At 35.7% G+C, this 12,500-nt stretch overlaps 1 protein-coding gene across 1 annotated transcript in view; it reads right to left on the bottom strand.

Moving 5' to 3' along the window:
- LOC113828076 (heparan sulfate 2-O-sulfotransferase 1) overlaps positions 1-12,500 on the bottom strand; it is a 59,855-nt gene that overhangs the window by 14,438 nt on the left and 32,917 nt on the right. Inside the window, exon 5 of the mRNA XM_027381017.2 lies at positions 11,761-11,913. Coding sequence (XP_027236818.2) covers positions 11,761-11,913 — 153 coding nt within the window. The remainder of the gene's footprint in view (positions 1-11,760; positions 11,914-12,500) is intronic.

Below are 12,500 nucleotides of genomic sequence, written 5' to 3' on the forward strand. Positions count from 1 at the left end.
GTACTTTTACTATTGGGAGCAGTATGATTATTATTAGCCTTAGTAATATTACCACTAACAGGAATCGTAGCATAAATTGTAATTGTAGTAGCCGTAGCAGCGAAAATATATTAGCAATAGTAGTAGGGGTGGTGGTGGTATTAGTAATAGTGATAGCAATAGTAGTAATAATAATAATAATAGTAGTAATAGTAGTAGAAGTAATAGTAGTAGTAGTAGGAGGAGTAATATTATTCTTAGTAGTAGTAGTATAGTAGTACTAGTAGTAGGGATATTAATAGAATTGGCTGTAGAGTATGGCATAGCATTACTGTTCTAGTTAGAGTAATAGATGGCAGGGAATATTTCGATTTGGAGAAAAAGAGTCATGGAAAAACTTAAGCGCAAGCAGAAACAGAGACGTCAGTGATTACAGTATTAATAGTAGGCCAAAAAAAAGTAGCAGAAACGTATTAAAAGTAGTAGTAGTAGTGATAGTAGCGGTGGTGGTGGTGGTGATAGTAGTGGTAGTAATAGTAAGAGTAAGGTCTCGGTATCATCATAAATAGTTGTAGTAGTAAGAATGCGAGTAAGGTATTGAGACTGATAGTAGTGGTGGTGGTGGTAGTGGTAGTACTAGTGGTAATAACAGTAGTAGTAGTAGTGTCTTTGTACTATCATAATTAGTAATAATAGTAATAGTGCTCCTTTCTATTATACAATGTATAGATGAAAATGATACAAGCACACAAGCACGCCATGCACGTGCGCAGTTTACAGGTCTGGTTATCTTCCTTTTATATCCCTTTAAATAAATTATAAAGGGAACTAAAGCAATCTAGTCATGCAATCCACCGGTCGATACCAATTTTCCTTATGCCACGTGAACAAGTGTACATGTGTGCTAGTATGAAAAGTATATAATTTTTTACCACTGCTGTCCATATATCTATATCTACATCTGTGTATGTACTGTCTAGTTATCTATGTTTATCAGTCTATCGATTTATCAGTGTTGTTCATTTATATACTTGTATATATCTCCTAACGCAATAATTTACTAAAGCAGGTATTTTTGACATGCCTTCCACCGCGGCCACTGGACTGGTGCTAATCTTGTCGGTCTTAGCCTGCCTAATCTTGTTAATTTTAAATGGTCCCTTCCATTTTGTCTTCATTTATGGTCATTTCTCTCTATCTATCTGTCTGTCTGTCTGTCTGTCTGTCTGTCTGTCTGTCTGTCTCTGTCTCTGTCTCTGTCTCTGTCTCCCTCTCTCCCCTCCCCTCTCTCTCCCTCTCCCTCTCCCTCTCTCTCCCTCTCCCTCTCCCTCTCCCTCTCCCTCTCCCTCTCCCTCTCTCTCGCCCAACTTCCGCCAAGGGTTTGATTCCGAGCCAAGAAACTGTGGGATATCAATAATCAAATACAATATTTCCTTTGAGATTTCGTTGTGCTTGCCTTCTTGCTAGTAAAACATAAACCCCAAAACGATTATTCTTCCTTTCCTTGATTTCTTGTGCGTGTTGGTTCGTCCATTTCAGAAGGAGAACCACACGAAGCCATTACTTAAACAGAGCCTTTACTCAGACGAAGTTTACTCACACGAAGCTCTTACTCTTACTCTCTCATGAAGCCTTTACTCACACGAAACTATTACTCTGACGAAGTTTACTCACACGAAGCTCTTACTCTTACTCTTTCATGAATCCTTTACTCACATGAAACTTTTACTCAGACGAAGTTTACTCACACGAAGCTCTTACTCTTACTCTTATTCTCTCATGAGGCCTTTACTCACACGGAGCTTTGCATAGTAACAGCCAGTGTACTGTTTCGAAGGTAATCTATGGTTTGGTATTGAATGAGACAAGAGTGGGAAACATTAGGTTGGTAAAGTTAGATTTAATTGGAAAATGTCAGCATTGACTATGGAGTGGGACCACTTACATTTTCTAAAATAGGTGTTTTTTTCAGCCAGGTTGCAGAGAGATGTCTAGACTTTATGACTGACTAGGATTTTTTTATGCGAAAATTCCACAATAACAGTAACTTCCCTCCAACTGCCTCCATAACAGAGATGCTCCCATTTTTGTTGGATGTCCTATACGAGCAAGACCCAAAATATTGTGTTTTACTTAAATTGACATTTTGGGCATATCTTTATCTATCGAAATAAAACGGCTAGGTTAGGTTAGGTTATTTTGCCACGATAAAACTTTTGATTTTGCATAATCAACGACCTGAGATAAAATATTAATTTTCACACATTTCAGTTTGTTTTAAGCTGTTAAATAATTGGAAATCATACAAAATCGAAAACTCACCTAAGGAAATATAAGCACCTGCATATTGATTGTTTGTCATAGTCAGCTGGCGATTTGGACCTTAGTATAACCTGTCATGTTACATATTCTGGATCCCTTATTAGATATTAAATAATTCTTCTGTAGCAAAGCAAGTGGACCAGCTTGCACATAAGAAGGAAGTCCAAGCGGATATTCAGTGCTGGGAAATAACATGCCGAAGGTCGTTGGTAGTAGTAGTAGTAGTAGTAGTAGTAGTAGTAGTAGTAGTAGTAGTAGTAGTAGTAGTAGTAGTAGTAGAAGAAGTAAGACCCACATCATTCCATCTATTGATTCTCACCCACATTGCAATGCAGTCCTATCCATATCACATATTCCTATACGCTATGATAGACAGAATCACTACAGAATTCTACAAAATTACTTTAGGGTGAAATAACTATATTTCACTCCTACGCACATATATGGTGGCCAATTGTAATGTAAGACAACTTGTACTCTGCCTTTACAGAATCTAGAATCTAATCAGATCAGATGATTACGTTACTCGATTGAATTTATCCTCCCTCAGCGAATCTTTCCATTAAACTGTGAATAACATATAGACACAGTTAAAACATACGTGAAACTCAGAAGCGTTCCGTTGGTCAGGCGAGCGCTGCCAAATCCTCCACAGGACTAATCAATTTGGACAGTTTGACATATTTAGCTCCAAGTGGATTTGGTGGCGTGTTATATCTTTTATTAAAATCATAACACTTATTTCAAGGGACATCCATTATTGTGATAATCCTTGTCTTAAGTATATATAACTAAGTATGTGACTTTGTTAACATTGTTCTTGTATCTGCCTCGAAAATATTTGTACGGTGAATGGAACACTAAAAAAATATATGTAACATATTTGATAAGATTTAGTATATTGGATAATGGGATTTATTCGTTAATCAGTGATTCACTGTCTTATGCTGAAAGTTATTAATAACTAACAGGTGTCTGGTACATTACAGTGTTATACTGACTTATTCTAATTCTTGTAACTAACTTCTGAAGATTGAATTTTACAAATTGTGTATCATTCCTGATATTGAATGTTGAATATGACTAAGCATACTATTAATAAGGACTGTTATTAAATGCATCATCATGTTTATTGAGTTGATTTCAGTCCTAGTGTTTAACCTTGACCAGTGGATTTTATTAGCTTCATTTAAAGAGGTAATTTTTAATAGATTATATGACACCTTGCAGACGATATCATAAAAAAAATCTCATCTAATCCTGTGACAGAAATAAATTTTATAAAAAAAAGATTAGACATTTTTTTTAATGAAACTAATGTACAAAGAACTCCACTGAAACTGTGCGAAAGAATAGGAAAAGTTTCCACCACATTTGAAATTGAAAATCATTAAAATGGAGATCTTGGTCTGACCTATTTGAGCCCCACCACAACTATCCTGACAGAAACTTCTCGCAAAAGTGAGGAAGGGAAGGAGGGTTACACAGAAGGGTGGATAAGGGACTGCACCTCCTTACCCCCAAATGCATTGCCTCTTAAACTCAGGACCTCAGGATTAATTGATTACTTAAAATCAAATACCACATCAACAGTTAAGGTCATTGTGGTATTAAAATATCAAGATGGATCTATATTTAAAAATCATTGCAGTCCTAAAGGTTGTGAGGTCTTACCACACTCTGCAGACCGCAACTCCTTTGGTTCTCTATTTCAGCAGGATAAGCAGTTTGATCTTTGCCCAGTTAGGGGGAGGAGGAGGAAGAGAGGGAGGAGGAGGAGGAGGAGAAGAAGAAGAAGGAGAGGGGCAGGAGGAGGAGGAGGAGAGTAATAGCTGTAGTAACTGTAGTAGTAGTAGGAGAAGGAGGAGGACGAGAGTAATAGCTGTAGTAGAAGTAGTAGTAGTAGGAGGAGGAGCAGTAGGACTGTCATCAGTCGACTTTAATTGAATATCAGGTGTTCCTGACCTAGAAGCCATAGAACTCCTTTTGTGAGACTATAGAACAATATGAAAGTTATGACTTAGCAATTGATATCATTGACATCGTGGTTGAGAGTATTGTTAGTGAAAAAAGTTCAAATACTGCAGATGCCATTAATTATTGCTACAGTTACAATAATTACTACTACTACTATTACTACGGGTACTCCTTGGTTTTGTCGCATATACAGTACTTATTGATAATTCTCTCTCACATATCAATAAATTGGAATATTTCCATATAGTGTTCTTGTCCTATAGCTACTGGTATCATTACGCAATTCCTAATTAGCAACAATTGAATCTGAAAAGATGTCAGACACTGAACGTGGCCATAGAGACTTATATATCGGTCGAGGTCCACTGAAGAGAAGACGCTGGGAACCATTGGCATAGAGAAATGGGGTCCTCGCAACAACTTCCACAATTTTCATTCTTGAAACTTTATTGTTGAACTTCGTCTTTTCCATTTTGGTGCTGATCTTTTTATAGGTTTACCAATTTGTCTTTATTCTTACAACGATTTCTTTAGTTTTTTTTTTTTTAACGGTCGAAACTCTCTTTTTTCTGAATATAATTGACGACCATTTTCAAACGACTTGTGTTTGTGTTCCTAACAACGGGAACCTTATTTCATAGAATTGTTTGTTTTTCTATTACATACATTTATATATTTCATTACATTATAAACTATGCCATTGCTAGTTTTGTTTTGCACTTTTATTCCGCTCAGGTATGCAGCCTGGTATTTAGAATGATTGATTTGTCAGTTTAATTTCCGGTTTGGATACTAACTCTATTTCTTCCAGCCTCACCAATTCTCGTTATTATTTTCTCTCTCTCTCTCTCTCTCTCTCTCTCTCTCTCTCTCTCTCTCTCTCTCTCTCTCTCTCTCTCTCTCTCTCTCTCTCTCTCTCTCCACGTGTCTCTAATGCATTTATAATATTTTTCCTTTTTTGAAGGGTTTAGTTTATTAATTGAATTTGCAGATGCGTTAAAATCGTTTGCAAGTCACTTGTTTACCTTTCTCAAATTATTAATTTCGAAAACTCACCGTTTCTTTGTTATTTGATCCCAGAAAAAAAAGCTATGGAGAGAACAGGCAGCCCTTGCCTAATACAGATGGCACAAATTACATTAATTTTATTGCTTACAGGCTTTTGGATGATGTTTGTATATATATATGTGTGTGTGTGTGTGTGTGTGTGTGTGTGTGTGTGTGTGTGTGTGTGTGTGTGTGTGTGTGTGTGTGTGTGTGTGTGTGTGTAGAGAGAGAGAGACATATATGTGTATGTATGTATATATATATATATATATATATATATATATATATATATATATATATATATATATATATATATATATATGTGTGTGTGTGTGTGTGTGTGTGTGTGTGTGTGTGTGTGTGTGTGTGTGTGTGTGGGTGTGTATGTGTACACACACACATATATGTGTGTGTGTGTGTGTGAATAATATAAATATATAATATATTATGTATACACATATACAAAAATGTAAATATCTTTTCTTTGGTTTTCTTTTACACTAAATCCGATCAAATACCTTATTATACTGTGATAGCGATTCCCAGGCACATTTACCCTTTGGTCTGAACATTATAAAACGTGTTAATCATTAGCATCAGTTGCACATAACAAAAATCTAGTGAGGCTCAATTCTATTTTAAAGAATAGGAGCAAATCTGTTGATGATTTGTGTGGGCATTTCGCTTCGGAAATCTCGTATACCCTGCTTGGAAATCCGGAAAAAAAAATCCGGTAATCCTGAAGAAAATCTGAAGAAATCCGGATATCCCAAGAATCCTAAAATCTTGAAAATGTTCCATTCGCAACAAACTTTTTGCAAAATTTTGGTAATGGTACGAAAGATGGCTTTAAAAATCGGTAAAGAAGTGTCATAACCTTGGACAAACACCTGAGCAGTTGAATTATAATACCTACCAGTGCTGTTATTTTTTTCTTTTCATTTTTTTTTCTTTTTTTTAAGAAATCAAGCACTTTTCAAAATACCTACTACCAGTGGTGTTTTTTTTTCTTTCTTTCTTTTTAAGAAATCAAGCTCTTTTCAAAATGGAAATAAAATACAAGTCGAACGATAAGGCTTAAACGCAGTCTTGGCAAAGCATTATATCAATAAAATATCAACACAGGATGTCATAAATGTGGCTGCAAGGTCGAGTGGTTCCCAATTGTGTATTGCCGCATTTATTATCTTTTCTTTCTTCTCGTGAACAGGGTTGCTTCTTTTAAAATGTTCCAATTCCCAAGTAATTGTGGCTATTTCTGATAGTAAGTTGGTTTAAATGATGCTGATAATAATGGTGCTACTGCAACTACTACTACTACTAATGATAAGGATGATAATAATAATAGAATGATAACAATAGAATATATAACAGTTCTTTCTTGCCTCGCCTCGCCCCCACTTAACCCCCTGCCCCCCCCTCCTCCTCCTCCTCTTCCTTCTCCTTCCCCCCTCCTCCTGCTCCTCCTCCTCCTCCCCTCCCTCCCTCCTCCTCATTCTCCCCCCTCCTCCTCCTTCTCCTCCCCCCTCCTCTTCTTCTTCTCCCCCCTCCTCCTTCTCCCCCCCGCTCCTCCTCCTCCTCCTCCTCGCCCCTCCCCCTCCTCCTTCTCCTTCCCCCTCCTCCTCCTCCTTCTCCTCCCCCTCCTTCTCCCTCCCTCCTTCTCCTTTTCCTCCTCCTCCTCCTTTGCCAGAGGCCAGAGAGGAACGAGTGCAGTGTGCTCGAAATATGCATATATTTGAATCGGTGTTAAAACGTGTTCAGAAAATATTTCTGTCATTGTTCTTACTTTCACCTAGATGCTTATCACCTAGTTTCTGCATCAACCAATCTATCTATATCTATATCTATTTATATTTGTTTTTATTTATTTATCTATTTTTATTTTATTATTTTTTTAAGGAGGGAGTTTTTTATTTATTTATTTATTTTCATTTTATTTTTTTTATTTTTTTAAGGAGGGGAGTGATAACAATTATCGACTTTATCCATTGTTCAGCGTTCTTTGTTGTTTTTTCCATGCTCCGTTGAGAATCCTGCACACTCAATTGTTAGACCCCTCCACCGCCCAGTATACACATCTCACTTCACAATTTTAAAGAAATATGAACATCTTCCTTTGTTTGTTTTTGTTTTTTTACTGCAATGCTATACAGTTCTTTACGGTATTCAGACCATTGCAACAACGATAAAGTACACTAATGCTCAATGACGTAATTTCTTTTTCTGCGGTTTTATTAGACTTTTTGCTATTTCTAAAGCTTTTCATTAGGTTTAAGGCTTGTTGCTACCATTTCATAATTAACCAATTTTTAAAATATATTTCTTTTATTTTTCTGATATTACGATATTATTTTCTCTCCCTTTTTACTTTCTTTATCGGTCTCTAACCTTCCAATCTTTTTTATATCTTTCTTTTATTTTCAAATCTTATTTTTTATCTTTTCTTCCATTTTATCTCTTCTCTCATCTCTTTCTTCTTCCTTCCTATCTCCTTTTTATATCTTTCCTCTTCTTCATTCTCTGAAATTATCGCATGTATTGTCATAATCATCATTTATCCACAATTTCCTCTTCCATTCGTAACCGAGAAGTAAGTACAAATTCAGAAAGTCTTTGTATCCTGATGAGATTGGTAACTTCCTGTCCATTAGCCATGTGTTGGTTTCTTCGTGTTATTGCTTTAGAGTCTGATCATGTTTTAGTTTTTATTCGATGTTACTGCTGATTTCAGTCAGGTGTTTTTGTTTTTTTCTTTGTACAGAAGTTATTCTATTCGTTTATCTTTATGTTATCATTTTTTAATTGTTGTTGTTATTGATATTGCTAGTAGAAGTAGTAGTACCATTATCATTTTCATTATTATTTGATTTGTTAAAACTGTTCTCGTTATTTTCTTAGTATTGATAGTAATGTTATTACTATTAACCTACTATTATTTGCATTATTATTGTTGTTATTTTCCTAATATCATGCAGTAGTAGTAGTAGTAATGTTGCTGTTTTGCTATTAATATTTATTTTCATTATTGTTATAATTTTCATTGTTTGTATTATATTATTGCCATTTATATTTATTATATTTATTATTATTATTACTGTTATTATTCTATTATCATTATTGTCGTCATTTTTTATCATTATTACTGTTTTGTTTTCCTATGTTTATTTTTATTGTTATATTTTTTCAGTATCATTTTCATTATTATTATTGCAGTTAGTTTTATAATATTTATTGATTTTTTATATCATTATTATTGTTGTTATTATCATTAATAGTATGATTATAATTATCATTATTGATATCACTATTAGTCCTACTACTATTATTATCCTAATTATTATAATTACCATTACTATTATTATTATCTTGATCATAAATAATTCCTGCTGCTGTTCTTGTTCCTGCTATCACTGACTTAAAATATAACAATTAGCCTCATTAGCATTATTATCATTACTATCACCATTACAGAAGATTAGTACCATTCCGTCCTCGTATCAGTCAGGATTTACCAAAAATGAGGATATATTGTCACGTGCTTTGCAATCTGCCGACCCACGCAAGGTGACCCAAACTTGGCTTGCATGAAGATAAGGACGTGACGAGATAACCCGTTAGATATGACTGAAGATGAGGATTGAGACAAAAGTTTCCCCCTTCTAGACCTTCGCATGAAGCTTATCATTCGCAAAAAAGAAAGAAAGAAAGAAACAGTAGATTATAAGTGAATAAGCGAGACAGAGTGAGAGTTTTGTAGACTAATATTAAAATGAAAAATGCGAATTAAATCTATAGATTTTAATTAAGAGAGAGAGAAAATTATAGATTTTGAGTAAGAGAGAGAGAGAGAAGGAGAGAGAGAGAGAGAGAGAGAGAGAGAGAGAGAGAGAGAGAGAGAGAGAGAGAGAGAGAGAGAGAGAGAAGGAGGGAGGGAGAGAAAGAGAGAGAGAAACAGGGAGAGGGAGAGAGCGTATATGTATGTGCAATATATTAGTATAAATGCATTTTAAAAAATCACCAAACTGTTTATAATCGATACGGTTTCGTTTCTTTTTCATATAAAAATGAAAATAAACTAAAACAAATGAAACAAGAAAAAAATAAAACACAAACATGCAACCCTCAAATGCAAACATCGCTACTTCGATGAACTCAGAAATCATAAAAAAATGAATAAAAATGATAATGCAAAGATTGGGTAATATGAAATACGTGATGATTAATGTCTAAACCGTATTAACACCAGCAGTCTCGCTTAAACTAGGAGAAGTAGGTAAGGAGAATGCAGTTAATGACATTCCTGATTCATAGAACTTCCATTGATGAGATCTGAGAGACCGATATTGGAGAATTGGTAAATGCGAGTTGCTGGTACATGGAATTACATATATTAATGATATATGGCATAAACACACAACAAACAAAACCAAAAAAACAAACACATACATATGCATGTGTGTGTGTGTGAGAGAGAGAGAGAAAGAGAGAGAGAGAAAGAAAGAAAGAAAGAAAGAAAGAAAGAAAGAAAGAAAGAAAGAAAGAAAGAAAGAGAGAGAGAGAGAGAGAATGTTAGAACCTACAATGGCATATATTCTAGTACTTTACAACCCTTGCCTCGGCCTTAGCCCTAACGGTAACTAAGAATTTAAAGATTCTGGTATAAAGGACACCAATCTGCTGCTCCGAGAATTTCAATAACGCAGTAGTGGCAGCCCTTCTCACTCTTAGGGAGATGCTTGCTCGTGCATTAACACTGTAGATGGGAGAGGAAGGGGAAAAGGAAAGGACTCACTGGTTCACATTCTACCGATCTAAGCCCCGGGCACTCTAGAGAATCAATGATAATACTGAGGAGTTGGATTGTATTTGTCAAGGGGAGTGTATAACATTATGCTTTTAATGCTATATGGCCTCTAGTGAAAATATAATGCAGGTATCGCACTACAGGTCTGGTCCGTTGAAACTGTGAAACTGTGCTCTCCATATCGCTCCGAAGTGTCAAAAGGAGCGCCAGGTTAGTATATGTTCTTTCAAGCCACCTTCTTTAAAAGAGGCGACCTGGGCTTTTCCAATAGTTGGTAATTGCAGTGGTTCTTGGGTGATTTTTCTTTTCTTTTAATTACACCCTGGAGGGTCTTGGTCATCACGGTGCTAAGTCAGTACCAGGAAAGTTCCATGGTCTTATAACACAAACCTTCTAAAACATCCTTTGGGTTTGGGCAGTACTATCGACGTTGTATGTTTGTTTCCACCCCGCTTCTCTCTCGTTGTAGTTCTACTGCAGCTTTGAGGCAGCGAATACTTTTCGATGTGTTTTAAGGCATTGCATATGATTGTATTATGATTTTATGCGTTTGTAGTTGAAAGTTTACCTTCTCTACTCCCATATAGATGTTCTTATGTCGCTCCCTGTTTCCATTCTCTTGTCAGGCCTCCAATGTTTGCTCCTGTGTTAGTGGTCGTCTTTGTTTATGCACAAGGCTTGCAATATTTACGATTTGGTGTTCCTTGTCCGTCTTCTTTCCTTTCTTTTCTTTTTCTTTTCTTGTCACTTCCAATATGCTTGTTCCCGAGTTCCCGTGTTAGTATTTCCTTAACAGTTCCTTTGTTCATCTTTCTCTGCTTGTTTGTTCCTAAAAACTACATTCCTTCGTTAATGTGTTTGTACCTCTCATAACGTTACTATTTCCGCAGCTTTTCTTTAAATGTTTATTAGCCTAAGTGACTGACTATTCATTTTAAACAATAAACCAAATATCATTCACACCTACTATATCTGAGTAATGGTCAATCGTGCCGTTACTGAATAGCGCAATAAAAACATATGCTCTCATACTGTGCTTAGGCGTTTTAAGCAGTCATACGAATTCGTACTTTCTCCCTGTGTCTAGCTGTCTGTGATCTTATGCTCTAGCCGTACAGTGTTCCTGTTATTCCTCTAAGAGTGACCGAAGAAGCCAACTAGCGTCCGTGGTATAAGGCGAAGGAAAAGTATTATGGTGGAAGAGAGTGTTCAGTCATTCCCTTACTTAGTTTAGAAATATGTATAGTTTGGCCCTGGTTATAATGCTATGGTTTATATGACCAATTTGTCTCACGGTCGAAAGCAATATAACGTTTATATGATTGTATAAACCAAAGGGTCATATCATTGTATATAATAAAACAACAGTACACAGTTACTAGCTCGTTCCCCTAACAAATAAATACAAAACAAGTAATACATGATAATAATAACTAGTTCGTTCCCTTTAAACAAATGAGAAGAAGGAATCCAAAACAAGTAATATATAATAATAATAGTGGTAGTAGTAGTAATAATGATGATAATAGATAACCAAAAATAAATAAAAAATATATAATACCCACCTACATCCCTGAATTAATCTCACCATGACAATACTTTATCTCAAGGTAATAAGCATAAAAACTCACCGACAAGTGGGATGGTGACCACAGAAGAAAGTGAGCTGTAGGGTCATATTGTCCCCAGGAGAAGGTTTGCACTCCGGGTGTCCTGCCGCCGCACACTCGTCTAACTGCATGTTGAACCAGGACTCCGGAGGTCGCTTCTTCTGCTTTAAGGATCTGAGGAGGAAAAGTAAGGGGGTTATTTCCTTCCTTCCTCTTCGGTCTCCATGCTGGGTGCTAAGATGATTTCCGAGTGTTATGTCTTTATACACACACGTGTACAGGTACACGTACACGCAACTATACACATAAACAAAAAACGCACACACATACATATTTCTGAGTGTTATATCTCTATACACACACGTACAAATGCGCATACATACAAATATTCACACAAACAAACACACACATGCACACAAACAAACACACATACACAGACAAACAAACACACCACATACACACAGTCAATGAAATATAACAAATTTGAAAAAAATAAGTTTTAAAAAAGGGGAAACTCCAAGGACAGGAAAGAAGAAGTAACACAACTTCAATGATTTGTTAAATATAAAGAAAACTTGAATGTCGTAAATATAAACATTTCAGGTTAGTGAAATAGAAAACACAATGAGTAAACTTAACAAGAGCGGTTGTCAACATGTACCCTTCATATATCTACCTGCTCACAATTATGTTACAAAAATAGCCCCACTAAGAAAGAGATGTTAAGAAGTTATTTGAACAATTCTAAGATTAGAATTAAT

The sequence above is a fragment of the Penaeus vannamei genome, chromosome 9 (genome assembly GCF_042767895.1).
Source record: "Penaeus vannamei isolate JL-2024 chromosome 9, ASM4276789v1, whole genome shotgun sequence".
Lineage (NCBI taxonomy): Eukaryota > Metazoa > Arthropoda > Malacostraca > Decapoda > Penaeidae > Penaeus > Penaeus vannamei.